The sequence below is a fragment of the Amphibalanus amphitrite genome, unplaced genomic scaffold (genome assembly GCF_019059575.1).
Source record: "Amphibalanus amphitrite isolate SeventyFive unplaced genomic scaffold, NRLGWU_Aamphi_draft 000132F_arrow, whole genome shotgun sequence".
Taxonomy (NCBI): domain Eukaryota; kingdom Metazoa; phylum Arthropoda; class Thecostraca; order Balanomorpha; family Balanidae; genus Amphibalanus; species Amphibalanus amphitrite.
In genome coordinates, this window is record NW_024881627.1 from 453263 (window position 1) to 470020 (window position 16758).

At 53.2% G+C, this 16758-nt stretch overlaps 1 protein-coding gene across 4 annotated transcripts; it reads right to left on the minus strand.

Annotated features, from left to right (window-relative positions):
* Positions 1 to 13: 13 nt before the first annotated feature.
* Positions 14 to 16381, minus strand: LOC122382038 (zinc finger protein 813-like). Of its 4 annotated transcripts, none has more exons than XM_043366914.1 (18): positions 16215 to 16381; positions 14691 to 14916; positions 12504 to 12639; positions 7331 to 7456; positions 6794 to 6994; positions 6405 to 6521; positions 6031 to 6139; positions 5651 to 5756; positions 4990 to 5196; positions 4498 to 4682; positions 3970 to 4130; positions 3513 to 3652; positions 2924 to 3125; positions 2606 to 2751; positions 2150 to 2269; positions 1642 to 1797; positions 1126 to 1287; positions 14 to 561 (listed from the first exon to the last, which is right to left on the minus strand). In XM_043366914.1, exons 2-18 carry the CDS (start codon positions 14823 to 14825, stop codon positions 412 to 414), a joined length of 2559 nt encoding a protein of 852 aa, XP_043222849.1. In that variant the 5' UTR covers positions 14826 to 14916; positions 16215 to 16381; the 3' UTR covers positions 14 to 411. The 4 variants fall into 4 exon arrangements, with proteins under 4 accessions (XP_043222849.1, XP_043222847.1, XP_043222848.1 ...); XM_043366912.1 differs by having other exon boundaries at positions 6794 to 6997; positions 16215 to 16356; XM_043366913.1 differs by having other exon boundaries at positions 6794 to 6997; positions 14691 to 14938; positions 16215 to 16333.
* Between the last annotated feature and the right edge of the window lie 377 nt (positions 16382 to 16758).

The following is a 16758-nucleotide window of genomic DNA, read 5'->3' on the forward strand; positions in this document are numbered from 1 at the left end:
AGAAAATCACAAATGCAAAACAAAATATATATTAATCAATATCCTCGCATATACGGACAGCACCAGCAATAACGACAAAAACACAATGAAAGCACAAATCGCAGTTATTACGAGCGATAGACTACGACCGCTGCGTAAGCATCAAACCACACACGGCTCAAGAAGTCCAATTAATTCGAGATCATTCGATATATAAACGTCGTCAGCCACCATTCGAAAACAGATCACGTCACCGCTTCTCTGACGCCTCTCCGGTAAGTGTTCATCCGTCGCTTCCCTTTCCCCTAATGTAACTGTCCGGCGACCGGCTCAGTCGAGCGCCGACTCGAGTCCGGAGTCCACCTCAGTCGAGCGCCGACTCGAGTCCGGAGTCCACCTCAGTCGAGCGCCGACTCGAGTCCGGAGTCCACCTCAGTCGAGCGCCGACTCGAGTCCGGCGATGTACTCTGTGGCCAGCTGGACGGGGTCCGACCCGGCCGGCGTCACCAGCCGGAACTGACGGCCGTCAGACGCCGTAACCAGTACATCTACCGACTCGCCGGTCAGCGCAGACCCATCCACCTGACGGACGGGGAGGGGTAACATCCCAGCTGCCACACGAGAGGGCAAGCAACACCGCTAGACTAGCCTGCGATCACATTTAGAACGGGCAGGAAGAGACAAATACCGACAAAACTGACGAGGGTCGCTTATATATCGAACACAATGAACAGAAAGCGAGCGTAGAAGGCCATCTGATATAACTCTTATGTTAATGAAAATTTACAATAAAAAAACATCACAAAACGTAATAACGTTTTTTATTCTAGAACGATATTACGCAAAACCCGCAAATCCGCAAAAAACGTACGCAGAAAACGCATAGTGTAGCCAGGCCTTGACGGTGTGACACATGAGCTATTTCATTCCTACCGTTCACATTATATCGCCCGGTATAAAACAGGCCATTGCGTTATAAAGAAAATCGTTCGCACGCCACATATCAACAGATTCGGGGCGGTGAACGGTGACCATGGCCGTTCGTGAGATATTCTGACCAACGTTTTGTCATGGTTAGATTCTAGAGCACGGGGTCCGACCCCCCCCCCCCCCCCTGTGATGTTCCGTTATCCCTCCTGTACCCACCTCCTGTGTATCCTCGGCAGTGACGTGGAGCGACTCGACCCCCTGGCCGTCACCGCCGACCTCTGAAGGTGCCACGGCGGCGGCCAGGTCGGCTGGCTCCAGATCACCCTTGACGGCCAGCTCGGCCGGCTCCAGGTCACCCTTCACGTCCTGTAGAGTGATCTGCGCAACGAGAACGGAACATCGGGTCAGCTAAGGTCACCTTAGGTCATGCCAGGTCACTGATCGGGGCCGTTAATCTGCGAATCAAATATCGATAAGTTTTCTGATGTGGACGTTCTAACATGTCATCAGTGCCCGTGTCTCTCCCAATCCGTAAATATAAGTCATCCGTCTTCTGTGACGTGGCAGTCATGGCAGCGTCGGTACCAGTGCCATTGCCAGTGTCAGTTGGTAATGTCAGTATCCGTATCCTTCTCCACCTGTATGTCCGTCTCTAGTCGTCAGCTCCAGTCTCAAGAGTGTCAGAGTGTCAGTGTCAGTCGGTGTCAGTCAGTGTCAGTGTCACTGTCTCACCTGAATTCTCCGCCCGTCCTCCGTTGTCAGCTCCAGGGTTCGCGTTCCCTCGCCGGTGACCAGACCCTTGTTGGCCGCCAGTTGGACCACACCGTCCGCTGCGTCCTCCAGTAGCACCTCGCTGTCTGCTGAGAGTTGTACCGGACGGGCGCCGCCCTGTAGAAAGACAGTCATAGTCCGTCAGACAGACACAGAAGCAGAGAGCAACTCACTCTCCGCCGAGAGCTGTACTGGACGGGAACCGTCTTGTCGAGACACAACCAATCATAAAAATCTCAGTTGCTGACAATTACAACTAAAGTCACAGTTCTGGAACATTAGAGGTCACCACCGACAGATGCAGTCACAGTTAGCTTCACAGTCACCTGTTACAGTCTGCTGGACGGGACCTGTTACAGTCTCCCTCTAAGATAAAACCACTCTGAGCACCATGTTATGCTAGGTCCGATCAGCCCAACGCCCACCCGCGGTACCAATCCCTACGACGTCCCCCGGTCAGTTCACTCACCACGGTGGCGATGCCGTCGATGAGCTGTACGGTGGACGGATCGGCGGGGTTCTGACAGGTGACGTAGATCACCTGAGAATCGGCCGGCTTGCCGTCCAGCTGTAACAGCGGACCGGTGTCCTGGGGGACATACGTGACAAGGGGTCGGATACAGCTGTGTAGAGCGGACCCCTGGGGGAAAGGCACTGAGACAACGAGCCAGACATCATGATTATGCTCAAAGCACAGATAAGCAGCTGGTGTGCCTAGCACTATGCATAAGGAATGCGTTCACGTAGCAGGCTTCAACAAACAGACACTACTGGACCAAGTATTAGGACTAGGTAATCCGACGAACCGAGATGACACCAGCGGACCTGACCAAGGCCGTACTAGCAAATCATTGCACAAATGGGCCCGAAACACATTACTCATGCAAAGAGTCATCGCTGATTATCTTGTACGTGACTAACCCACCTGTGCGAGTCCGGTGGTCAGCAGCTCTGGCCCGTCGCCGCCGCCGGTGTGCTCTTCCTCCTGGTGACGCTGCAGCGCCGAGGCGTCCTCACAGGACCACGAGCACACGCCGCACACCAGGCTGGCCCCGGCGTCGGCAGGGGACGCTGGGGGACACGTCGGAGTACGTTAGAGTTGGCAGAGCATCACCGAGGGATAAAATAGAAACCAAATGCTAAATATTCCTAAAAATCGCAAAACGATGCGGATGTGAAAATATATCTGATTCATCTCCTTCAGTATTTGTTCAGATGCGAATCGAGACGTGAAAGTACGCACCTTTCCCTGTGTGCGTGCGCATATGTCTCATCAGAGTCCACTTGTCGTCCATCTGTTTGCCGCAGGTAGGACAGGCCAGCGGCCGCTGGGTGCCGTGGAGCCGGCAGTGCGCTCGCCACCGGTCCCGGCTGGTGAACGTCTTACCGCAGGGCCGGCAGAGCAGGGGGCGGCCGGCGCCGTGCGAGCGCATGTGGGCGCTCAGCTGTGCGAGGGGAACGGTGACGGGTTATGGTAGGTCGGGGAGTGACGGGTAATGAAATAATCACCGGTCTTATCATGGCCCCGTTCATGGCTAGACTGTGGCGCTAAAATGTTAATGAATGAATAAATAAATGAATGAATGAATGAATGAATGAAGGAAGGAATGAATGAAGGAATGAATGAATGAATGAACGAATGAAGAAATGAATGAATGGATGAAACAATTAAATGACGAATGAATTAATGCCTAATGATTGGACGAATAAATTACAAATGAATGAATGAATTAATAAATGAATGTAAATGGGTTATTAAATATCAAGGATACGATAACATTGCAAAAAACGTGATAAGCCTTTCTGGTACGGGCGTCCCGACCCGCACGTACCTGGCAGTTGGTGGCGAAGGCCCTGGAGCAGACGGTGCACGGGAACGGCTTCTCTCCCGTGTGGATCCGCTCGTGCTCCACCATATTACTGCGCTGGGAGAAACGCTTCTTACAGACCGAACACTCGTGCGGCTTCTCACCTGGGGGCAGCCATACGTAAGACATGATCAGAGTCATGGTCCGGAAAAGACATCGCGGTGCCAAAGTAACACCCACCAAGGCCCAGGCACCTACAACGGAAAGGAAAGAAACAGCCCCTGATCCTCATTAGCAATGAAAATCAACTGTGTATCCCTCGCCATGAACAACAGCACCAATAAGCACATTTTTACCGGTATCAGGCAAAATACGGCGATAAAATTTGTGCCCACGAGCCAAGCGAACAGGACGGAACACCGTCAACCAGCGCCCCTCTAGTCAGATACCACCGACCCGTTACCACCGACCCGTCCCCCACCTTTGTGCCATCGGATGTGGAACGTCAGCAACGATTTGTGGCCGAACCGCTGCGGGCAGAGAGGACAGGCGTGCTTCTTCTCGCCCGTGTGGCGCACCATGTGGTTCGTCAGGTGACCCTTGGTCTTGAACGACGACGGACACTCGGAGCACTTGAAGTTCCTGATGGCGGACGGGGGGGGGGGGGGGGCGTCAGTGGTGAGGTGGGGAAATGGAGATCGGGAGCCAAAAACGGCTTTGTTTATGCCGTACAAGAGGCTGGCGTTGCCTTAGCTGAATCGTGTGAGTAAATAAGCGGAAAACATCATCAACCAACCACACGGTCTGCATAATTATGGGTCATGGACGACGCCTAGCAAGTACAACAATTACAAGCAAACGCATTCAAAAATACCCCACAAACGAGTAACTTTGCATATTCTATCGCCGCATTATATCATACCCGATCATTCATTTTGACATTGAAGACGTACCTAAGCACGACACATCCTGCCCGTTTATGGGACAGTATCTATCACGTGTCTCTCACCTCTCCGTGATGTGCACCACGCCGTGTCTGCTGAGCAGGTGCTGGTTGCGGAACCCCTTCCCGCAGAGGTTGCACATGAACAGTCGTCCGGGCGTGCCGTGTACCGCCTCCGTGTGGTAGGCCAGCGCGGCGCGGCTGTTACACTCCTTACCGCACTCGGTGCACGTCCGCGGCTGCGATCGGGTCTGGGGGAGGAGGGGGGGGGAGGGGGAGGGCGGTCAGAGGGGAGTGAGTCTAGCGGGAGGGTTGAACGACCGGCCGGAGATCTCTCTCAGGCATTAAGTTCACGCAAGTACATCATGGTGCACAATAAAATAAAACAGCCGTCTCTACAAGGTCAACAGACAATGGCAGCCATAAGTCATCAATATTATGCAGATCGATGCTTCGGGACACCAGACTGTATATGCGCTCCCCACATTCCTACCGCTGCCGCCCGCCATGTGCACACTGAACTTCCCGTTTGATCCCATCAGTTCCCCCTTCACCCACCGTGTGCGACTTTTCGTGCATCCTCATCTGGCTGAGCTGACCGAACTTTTTGTGGCAGGTGGGACACTCGAAGCGTTTGTCGGCGTTGTGTCGCTGCAGCTGGTGTACCTGCAGGGACCACTTGGAGGCGAACGAGCGCGGACACTCGGTGCAGGGCACGCGGGAGCGGTCCGCGAGCGGCTCCGAGTCCACACCCTCCACCACACCCTGTGAACGGGAGGGAGGGGGTCAGTACACCCTCCACCACACCCTGTGGAAAGGGAGCTGAGGGTCAGTCCGCTCCTTTTACTACGACAGAAGAGAGGCCGGAGGGATGAGGACCTCAGCCCAATGCATCCATCCGAGCCAAACCTTATGGACTGGATTAGACTGGGTTGGAATGCCCGCCCTACCCGGGCCACCGACGCCCCGAACGGAACAGGGTCATAAAAACTGCCGAAAGGACATCGCGAGGCGCGACTCAAGACAGTTCCGTACTCCGCAGTATGGAAAAGAGGAAAAGTTGAGGCACAAAATAAAAACTGAGAGCTGGTAGTATGTCCCCACTGACCACTCTAATCTACCCTACACGGTATGGCTCCTCTCTAGGGGGACTGAGGAGGCCCGGAGGGAGATCAAGAGACTGAGCAGCGCTGCAGTCCCTCGGCTCGGCTCGGCTCACCTGTCCAGTGTGGCCCGTCTCCGTCTGGTGGAACGCCAGCTCGGCGCCAAGTTTGAACCGCGCCGAACAGCCCAGACACTCGAAACGGACGCCGCGGTGCAGCGCCCTGCATGGAGAGAGAGCAGAACGATAACAGGTCAGGGAGAACTCAGGGCAGAGCAGGGTAGTCATGTAAGAGAACAGCACAGCGCAGAATCTAGTTACTATCAGAGATCACCTTCAGGCAGGAGACAGAGGCAGGACATCGTTACGATAGGGAAGGAAAGGACGATATCGATAAAACTTGATCCAAGGAAATGGAAGGCCAGCGCAGCAGCAGGCCATCGCAGCTGCAGACCCACGCCTGCTTGACCCGCCACTGCTGATCGCGTGGTACGCACCTGTGGAACTTGAGTCGGCCTTGCATCTGAAACTGTTTGCCACAGACTTCACACTGGAATCTCGCCTGTCGCCGGCGTTTGCGTGAAGACGGAGTCGCCGCCTCGGCGTCTGCGACAGATCCGGGGAGGGGTGGGTCAGAGCGATCTGTTAGAGACCATACAGAGATTAAATGTGGACCTGAATGAGAGACAACGGGAGCAAAAATGAGAGAAAACACCCTGCAGAAAGCGACGAACAGAGAAGCAATAACCATCACCGCGTAAAAACACAACTAACTACGGACGACGCGACCAGTTGCTGAATGGTAAATAATCAACCGAACAGATGCAGCCTGACCTGGAATCCGGCCTTCCCGGTCACCACGGTGGCTCACCGGAGGGCTGAAACTCCTCGAGCGTCTCCGGCTGGTCCTGGTCGGAGGTGGAGCCGCCCTGGCCGGACCCGGCCTCACCCGGCACAGAGAGCACCTCCACGCGGACATGGCACGGCGCTGCGGGCGGGGATCAGCTGTCAGCACTGTAACTGGTGAATGGGTGGCTGGGATCGAGACTACGAGAATATAAAGCTCGATGGTACCCAAAGACGACGATCATTAGCCGCAATAAAGTTGTTTGACGCTCAAAAAGACACACAACTCGCTCCCCAGCGAATACAAATAGGAAAACAGCGCAAACTGACAGTGACATCCCTACAAACTCCCCACCTGGTCTGGTGTGGTCAGGCAGCTCAAATTTCGCCCTCACACACCCTTAGAAAGCTCACCTCGTTCTCCCTCCGCTCCTGTCTCGCCGTCACCGTCTCCGGCCGCCTCAGCTACGTCGGCACCCCCCAGCACGCGCTCCAGTTCCCTGCCCTTCACCGAGTTCTGGAAGCGCGCCGGCAGCCGGCCGCGCGCGCGGCGGGACCGGTCCAGCAGCGGCGGAGGGTCGGCGGGTGCCGGAGCCGGCGCTGGCTTTGGGTCTGCTGCTGAAACGAGGAAGGCGGGGGATAGACGTCGGTGGAGTGGATCTGATGCTCGATACTGCACTGCACACTTAGCAAATGCACAAAGTGAAGCTTAGTACATCAAGGGACACGGACGAAAAAAAAAATACGGGGACGAGTAAGCATGAATATACAACAATGTGAAATAATTACACGTCCCTGGCGACTTTATCGACTAAAAAAAAAAGAAGCTGACAGAGAAACTCAGTTAAGAGTTCATTATCGGGAACAATGGATCCATGTCGAGAAAATAGCCATGAGCTGGTACGCGCGGTACCCGATGCCGATTAACAAACATCTCGGACACCAGCTCACCTTTGACCGACGTGACGGCGCTCTTCCGCGGCCGTCCCCTGCGGCGCTTCTGCAGCACGTCGTCGGCGAGCAGCTGGCCGCGGAGAGCGTTATCGGCAGCGTACAGGGCGGCCGGGTCGGGCGGCGCTGTCCAGATGAACAGAACGGGTGTGTGGAGTTAAACAACTGGAGCACGCTGCCGTACAAAGCTGAAAAAGCGTATCTCGCATTTAGCAAGTTTTACAGGAGAGCACTTTTCGTCTTTTGCTCAATTAATTGAAAACCAAATGGCCAATCACCAAAAAACTGATATCATGATATTCCTTGTTACACGACCAATCTCATCAGTGGCGTTATACACGAGAATTATATTGTTAATTTGATATAAACGTCGAAGAAAGTAGATACGCTTATTTCACCTTTGTCCGGCTGATGCCAATGCAGATACGCTTCAACCGTATGTACAAACAATGAGCGCATCTTCGTTTCTTGTCTTCGATGCACGAAGCGTATCTACGCCGATTCTGTAAAATTCATTGAAAGTGCAATGAATAAAAAACGTATCTACGCAGATACGCTTTTCTGATGTGGCACAAAGATATTCTGAATATCAGATACGTTTCTTCATTTTGCCTTTCTATGACCGGAAGTGAAACATTTGCGCTACCCAGGATTATTCTTGTCCTGAAAAATCGTTTATTGCAAATTTATACTTCCGTCAATATGTGTCATGTCAGCCTAATAGGCCACCGAAACAACAGCTTTCGAAAACATGTCCATGTATTTCACACGAAAGAGAAAAATACAAAAAAAGAGGTCCATGCAGTTCACACGGATTAAAACAATGCTGCTTGCACTAGAACCTTCAGGAAACCGTTCAGTTTTTTCACAGGGTTTGTGAGGTAACTGAACATGAATGTCCCCTTTTAGTGCTAATGACCTTCACGAAACAAAAACGGCTTTCTCCTTAAAGCATGTACATGAACACACCGATGGTACTAATAATATGCTGTAATATGCACCGGCGGGGCCGGGTCCTGCGGGTCCTGCAGTGCTGGCGGTGCCGGGTCCTGCGGTGCCGGCGGGGCCGGGTCCTGCGGTGCCGGCAGTGAGGGCGGTGCCGGGTCCTGCGGGCCGGCGGTGCCGGGTCTCGTGGTGCAGGCGGTGCCGGGTCCTGCCGTGCCGGCGGGGCCGGGTTCTGCGGTGCCGGTGGGGCCGGGTCCTGCCGTGCCGGTGGGGCCGGGTCCTGCGGTGCCGGCAGTGAGGGCGGGACCGGGTCCTGCCGTGCTGGCGGTGCCGGGTCCTGCGGTGCCGGCAGTGAGGGCGGGACCGGGTCCTGCGATGCCGGCAGTGAGGGCGGTGCCGGGTCCTGCGGTGCCGGCGGGGCCGGGTCCTGCCGTGCCGGCGGTGCCGGGTCTCGTGGTGCAGGCGGTGCCGGGTCCTGCCGTGCCGGCGGGGCCGGGTTCTGCGGTGCCGGCGGGGCCGGGTTCTGCGGTGCCGGCGGGGCCGGGTTCTGCGGTGCCGGTGGGGCCGGGTCCTGCCGTGCCGGTGGGGCCGGGTCCTGCGGTGCCGGCAGTGAGGGCGGGACCGGGTCCTGCCGTGCTGGTGGTGCCGGGTCCTGCGGTGCCGGCAGTGAGGGCGGGACCGGGTCCTGCGGTGCCGGCAGTGAGGGCGGTGCCGGGTCCTGCGATGCCGGCGGTGAGGGCGGTGCCGGGTCCTGCGGTGCCGGCGGGCCGCGGGGCCGGGTCCTGCCGTGCCGGTGGTGCCGGGTCTCGTGGTGCAGGCGGTGCCGGGTCCTGCCGTGCCGGCGGGGCCGGGTTCTGCGGTGCCGGTGGGGCCGGGTCCTGCCGTGCCGGCGGTGCCGGGTCCTGCGGTGCCGGTGGGGCCGGGTCCTGCCGTGCCGGCGGTGCCGGGTCCTGCCGTGCTGGTGGTGCCGGGTCCTGCGGTGCCGGCAGTGAGGGCGGGACCGGGTCCTGCGGTGCCGGCAGTGAGGGCGGTGCCGGGTCCTGCGATGCCGGCGGTGAGGGCGGTGCCGGGTCCTGCGGTGCCGGCGGGGCCGGGTCCTGCCGTGCCGGCGGTGCCGGGTCTCGTGGTGCAGGCGGTGCCGGGTCCTGCCGTGCCGGCGGGGCCGGGTTCTGCGGTGCCGGTGGGGCCGGGTCCTGCCGTGCCGGCGGTGCCGGGTCCTGCGGTGCCGGTGGGGCCGGGTCCTGCCGTGCCGGCGGTGCCGGGTCCTGCCGTGCCGGCGGTGCCGGGTCCTGCGGTGCCGGCAGTGAGGGCGGGACCGGGTCCTGCGATGCCGGCGGTGAGGGCGGTGCCGGGTCCTGCGGTGCCGGCAGTGCCGGGTCCTGCCGTGCCGGCGGTGCCGGGTCTCGTGGTGCAGGCGGTGCCGGGTCCTGCCGTGCCGGCGGGGCCGGGTTCTGTGGTGCCGGTGGGGCCGGGTCCTGCCGTGCCGGCGGTGCCGGGTCCTGCGGTGCCGGTGGGGCCGGGTCCTGCGGTGCTGGTGGGGCCGGGTCCTGCGGTGCCGGCAGTGAGGGCGGGACCGGGTCCTGCCGTGCTGGTGGTGCCGGGTCCTGTGTTGCCGGCAGTGAGGGCGGGACCGGGTCCTGCGATGCCGGCAGTGAGGGCGGTGCCGGGTCCTGCGGTGCCGGCGGGGCCGGGTCCTGCCGTGCCGGCGGTGCCGGGTCTCGTGGTGCAGGCGGTGCCGGGTCCTGCCGTGCCGGCGGGGCCGGGTTCTGCGGTGCCGGCGGGGCCGGGTTCTGCGGTGCCGGTGGGGCCGGGTCCTGCCGTGCCGGCGGTGCCGGGTCCTGCGGTGCCGGTGGGGCCGGGTCCTGCGGTGCCGGCAGTGAGGGCGGGACCGGGTCCTGCCGTGCTGGTGGTGCCGGGTCCTGCGGTGCCGGCAGTGAGGGCGGGACCGGGTCCTGCGGTGCCGGCGGTGCCGGGTCCTGCGGTGCCGGCAGTGAGGGCGGTGCCGGGTCCTGCGGTGCCGGCGGGGCCGGGTCCTGCCGTGCCGGCGGTGCCGGGTCCTGCGGTGCCGGTGGGGCCGGGTCCTGCGGTGCCGGCAGTGAGGGCGGGACCGGGTCCTGCCGTGCTGGTGGTGCCGGGTCCTGCGGTGCCGGCAGTGAGGGCGGGACCGGGTCCTGCGGTGCCGGCGGGGCCGGGTCCTGCGGTGCCGGCAGTGAGGGCGGGACCGGGTCCTGCGGTGCCGGCAGTGAGGGCGGTGCCGGGTCCTGCGATGCCTGCAGTGCTGGCGGTGCCGGGTCCTGCGGTGCCGGCAGTGCCGGCGGCGCTGGGTCCTGCTTTGCCGTGGGGGCGGTCCTGGGCATCTTAGCGGAAGGCTCGTAGTCGGCTTCATCTAAGAAAAAGCGGTACAAGGTTGTCAAAGACAGTAATGGTTTCGGATGCTGGAAGAACTCTCGTCAGTCCTGAATTTCAGATGAAAAAAGTTAAACATCGTTACGGAATGTCAATGTTTAGATTCAACTAACAATTAAAAGGTTGATTCCTAAAATTCCGGCTTGCGTGCAGGCCCAGCAGCTTACACCAGTCACCTGGGAGTCATGGAGCATGGTACCATGTCTGCAATGCTATTCAACTACTTAGCACTGTCAAGTCCAGCATAACCCAGCCTGTGCGAGGAATAAGGTACAGCACAAGCCATACTTGGGCAGGCGCAGTTAGTAAGGTTCCTATCCAAGTCCTGTGCCGAAACTACGAGTGTGATATTCAATTAAACACTTCTTATGTTTACTTTTAAATATATCATAAGTTAAGTGTGCTTACCTTGAACGAGGGAAAGTGCAGCCTTGTGTCGTTCGCTGACCGAAATTGTTCCACTCCACGTACGCTTCGAATGCCTCATGGTAACTCTTGCGCCACCTTCAAGGGTTGTCGGACAGCGCAGCTGGGAAATCGGTACGAAATGCGATTCTCCCTTGCTTTGATCGTCCCACGTGACAAGCACATGCACCAGTCCATTTCGCCTCTTGCACTGAGCTCTGGGTATTAATTGGGACCGCTTTCTTCCAGTCATGGCCGCAGACACGCCCACACGGCGGCGCTAGGACGCCGACACTGCAGCGAGATTTAAATGTCCAGATTTAAAGATCCGGCGTGCACGCGCTGGCATTTAAATGTTTTATTGGCTGGATCTAATTACAAAAATGTTAATCCGATACGCTATGCCTACCGCACTAGCCCAAATTTATACAATTTATATTATTATTTAAGGGTAGATACTAGATATAAAATACTTAATTTTATTGAACAATTAACGTACGGCAAGAAATCGCTAACTTAAAGCACGTCAACTTATGTTGTGTGATGTAACGGAAGTTCGCGTTGATGAAAAGCGCATCATACCAAAGCTGTCGGCAAAACAAAGCAATAAAAGCGCAAGTACAGACATACGCTTTTTTCCCGTTGTTTTATCGTTCGGAACTATGCCGTCTAAAAAGCGCATGTACGTTCCCCCAAAGGGACACAAAGCAAGAAAAGCGTATGTACGCACATACGCTTTTCTTCTTTGGGATAAACGTCCATTTTGATCATATGCGCGTTATTTTAGTGAGATACGCTTCTCTTCCTTGGTTCCTGCTGCTCCCATTTTGCATATACGCTTTTTGGATAATTATAAACCCAAAATTTGGGGAAATGTAGATTTTATCTTTTTTCTATAGGTATGTATGAGATAGAGCCTAAAATTCTGCATCTAATGATATAAAAAAATAAAATTCAGGAAAATGCGAGATACGCTTCTTCTCCTTTGGACGGCAGCACGATGTAGGCATAGCGACAGTTCAGAGCTGAGCTCGTTGGTCGATGGTTCTCTGAGCAGAATATGGACGTTGTAGTCTAAGAACATACCATTAATTCGTCACCAGATCTAGCACGATTAATTCATCAACGGACAACGAAGAACGTACAATTAATTTGCAGAACCGTACAATTACCAATCGCACAAATAACTTATACCATAACAAACATAGGGCCTGTCCGGCTGGCTGAGTCGTTGTATATCGGCACATACTGCGGTAACCGGCACATACCGGCCACCGTTTATGCGGATATCCAACCCATCGCCCTCTGCCATCCACAATAGTCATATCAGCAGTTGGCCCACAACAGCGGAGCTACGGCTAGCTCCTCGCTATTACCGGGGAGAGTCGGGTGAATCGGGGGTGGATCGGGAACGCACCTGGCCGGTCCGGGTGTAGCAGCGTGTGTATGGTGTACTGGCCCTGCAGTACCCGGTCCAGGAACACCTTGGTGGCTGAGACACTCCCGTGACAGGGGCTGCAGATGCGCCGCGGGTGTCGGCCGTCATCGAACACCTTCGAAAAACAGGGAGACGATTGGTCAGACCAGGTCAGAGCCTAGTATGAGATGGGATATAAGCACCTGGATGTGATTTGCATTCTGCTTCTCATTTGGGTACATGGAGAAAACAGATTTATCAACTGCAAGCCTCCATCATAGCCCTGTTCAAGTGCTCTGCGGCCGCCGCGGCTCCCGCGGCCGGGAGGCAGAGCCTAATATCGGTTAGGTTGAACACCCTCGCGGCTGCGGCCGCTGCGGCCGGCGACGAGAGTGGCACGGTTGTTTTGAAAGGAGATGCTGATCAAAATTTTGTGTGTAATGGCTTTATAATGGCTTTGTTACTTCAATTAGTACCTTTTTGAAGCAAGTATTCCTTAACCCGCGCGGGGCTGGGGGGGTAAATTTTACCCCCCCCCCCCTCGCGAATTTTTGCAATATCGCAAAAACGGCGGCGCGCAGCGCCGCCTAACTTTTAGTTCCTTTTCTTACATCAATTTGACACGTTCCCTGAAAATTTGAGCGAAATCCGTCGGAAAATTTTTTGAGAAATTGACGTTTTAGTGACGTCATGTTCGCCATTTTCGCCTCAAAAACGGCAAAATTTCAAACGCCGCTAACATCTTCATTTTTAAAGGAATCAAGACGTTACAAAAAAGGTTATACGTAATTCTACTTTGTCTATCAAATGGCTATCTCGGTTTTTTGAAAATTTTGGATTTTGGCCCAAATTTTTTCAAAAAACTGACTTTTTTGGGAAAATAATTATAAAATCCAAAATTTTGAGTGTATAGAAAAAACCGGAACATACGTCAGAGAAGTGGTCTATGTGCACCTACATACCAATTCTTAGAAGAATCGGTTCAAAAATGTGGGAGTTATTCAAGATTTTATGACGTCACGACACACAAAAATTTTGAAAAATGATTTTTTTTTGGAAGTTCTAGACCTCGTACGGAAACAAAAATAGCACCATTCGATTCGCCGTGAAAAACTGCATCAGATAGACACCTTTTTAGGCCTTAACAACCAACTTCAAAATTTGACCTCACTTGACCTGACCTTGACCTGACCTCGACCTGAAATTCATCCAGAGGTGGTCCATATCACTTATTGAGTGTGCCTATTGAATTCTATGAGTAAAATGACCCATAAAACATGTGTCGCACATGCCCTTTTCTATATTTTGTTTTTTGGTGACCTGACCTGACCTGACCTTGACCTTGACCTCTGAATGATATTGTATGCAACGAATATTGTCTTGGTAGCCTAAGAACACGTTTTGGGCAATCAGTCTCAGTCGATGACTCCATTCTTCGGCAACTACGGTGCAAGGTCGATACTGTAGAAACTTGCAATTTGTACCCTTGACCTGACCTTGACCTTGACCTCAAACTTTAAATTAAGTACATGTTTTTAGCTGTTCGTGATGAGATCTTTCGATTGGCGTTTGATTTTTCCAAATCGGACCATTAGTTCGGAAGATAACAGGGGGGTAAAATTTACCCCCCCCCCCCCCCCCCCCAGCCCCGCGCGTTCGGCTGGAGACCCCAGCCCCGCGCGGGTTAACAACATAATAAAATCAACCGAAACAAAGAGGGAAATCCGCAATGTTTTGTCTCACGCGCGCAGTTTATGTCGAAGCTTCCCTGCGGTCGCTCCCGAGCGGCCGCGGGAGCCGCAGGAAGAGCTACGCATTACCCAGAATGCTGCTCTCGCCTGATTGGCCGCCAGCTAAGCTCCGCCTTTTTGGCCGCGGGAGCCGCGGCGGCCGCAGACACTTGAACAGGGCCCATGTTTAGAAGGTTGATAAATCATTTTGTCATTATCTGAATAAAGTAATAATCCTACAGCACAACAACTGTCAACAGTACTTCATGGGAGAGAGGCAATGAGTCCATGAAAGCAGAGTTTATCTGTGCAGTTTGAGAGACAACAGAATATCAAGTTAAAGAGTTAACATGACTTGGAATATTTTTAAAAGGTAATGACTGACAATTATGTGAATAGCAATCTGATAATCTTAAATACTGCTCATCTCAACTGTTCATCTTATCTCAGTACCAACCTGAAATGGAAGATATTTGTTGATTTTAATGCAGAATGGCTCCTCATCTTCTGCATCAAATATGGAAATTGTGTTTTCAGATTCTGCTCCACACAGCCTGCATATGTTGCTGTCAGCAAGGCCACTGGTTCCCATCTTCAAGCTTATATAGTTCACCTGAACATAATTCCTGCCAAGCCTGATTGAAAGTTTTCTATGAATGTAAAACCATCTTCACAGCTAGTTTCTGAAAAAAGAAGGACCACAACCTGAAACAAGAAAGCATTCAAAATGCAACAATATTTCACTTACTTTCACATCAGTTCTAGCAGGTAAACCCCTAAGTGATTATTGTAAATGTCTAGCTCAATTGGTGCAATAAAACCCATACTAGGTACCTACTCATGAAAAACACCCTGAGAGTCACAAGCCAATCTGTGACTGTATTTTTTCAAAGTTTTACCCAATTATATCAACATACACAGACAACAGTAGTACTACTGTTACAGATAACAGTAGTACTACTGTTATCTGTGCAACATAGTATGCAATGGCACAAGCTTTGGGCTATAATAAAGCTAGTTAGTGTCTCAGCCAAACTACCTGGAGGCTGGAATCATAGTTAGTCAGCCCTTATCTCATCCTTAGAAATTCAGGAATTCACAAAATAAAAACATCAAATGAAAGAACACTCAATTATGGGCTGGAAAAGTGACACATGACTATCAATTATGGTACCATTTTTACAATAAATCATAAATACACTAGCACAACACCACTGAACTCAGGGCAACTAAAGTAAATGTTCATATTTTCATGGAACCAGCTGTTGAGTAATGGCGTGACAGAAAAATGGAAGGCACCAATTCATTTATGCCTTGTTTGTGATGGGTCTTATTAGATTAGGTGCAAACACCATTAAAAGGGGGAAGAAATCCTCTATAAAATCACGTCAAATTAGTGCATGCATGTTGTAAAGCATTGGCACACTATTAGCTTTTGGAATGAGCGTCAGAAAACTGAGTGAAACGAAATTACCAAAGCATACTATCATGCACTTATCTAACATTTCCAGCTAACCACTCTCAAACACTGGAAATATCAATGTTAAACATCTCCCATGCATTATTCCAATCTGCACCATATTTCATTCATCTCCTATTCTTGTCCTTCATGTGGCCTCAGCAATGTAATCCATTCAGTATTGCATGTGACCAGACACAAAAGTAACAATTCATTTCAAGCCAAACCTGGGTGGTGTTTCACCAATGATAGCAGCACGACGCTATTCCATTTCACGAGCTGTCACACTCGTGGTAGTGTTGGAGCAATGGGCTTGTTGATGTCCCCATGGAAACCCAATTTGACACGTAGAATAGCAGCATGCTGCTATCGACGGTAAACACCACCCCATGATTGTATCTAATCCAATCAAATTTATTATTTTGATTTAACCTATCCCAGCCAACTGAGGCGTTTGCACTTTGCCTTGCGCCTACTGCCAAAGATTCAAGAAAATCTCAATCTCCATGTTGTTTCCTTTACCTTGGGAAGTCCACATTTACTTCGTGCATTTACTTGAGTAACTTGAATCCCTAAAATGCCCCTTGAACCGCTTGAATCTTGCGCTTGGAGAATAATTCAAGAAATAATATTCATGAATCGGACGACGGTGAAAACAGGGCGCCTGGGGCGATTTGATCAAGGTTCGTGAAATTTACACGTGACGTTTGGCATATAGAAGGCCCATGGAGCGGGAGAAGTTCCAAATGTCACGTGACTAATATGCCCTCCGGCGCCCTGTTTTCACCGGCGTCCCATGAATCGAGTCAAGGCTCGAGTCATGCTTGATAAAAAACAAGTGTTCGGAGACTAGGAGAGAAGAGCAGATATGATGTTTGATGACGTTTTATAGTTTTTAATTTTCCAAATATTCCAAAGCGTGACACGAATTTAAAGCATTATTTTATGTATTTCTAATTTTAAGTTTATATTCGATAATAATTAGCATTTAATTCACCAATTTGGATAACAAATTTGAAAAACGAAAATAAAATGAAACGCAAAATGACGTTCTTTTTGACTGAAG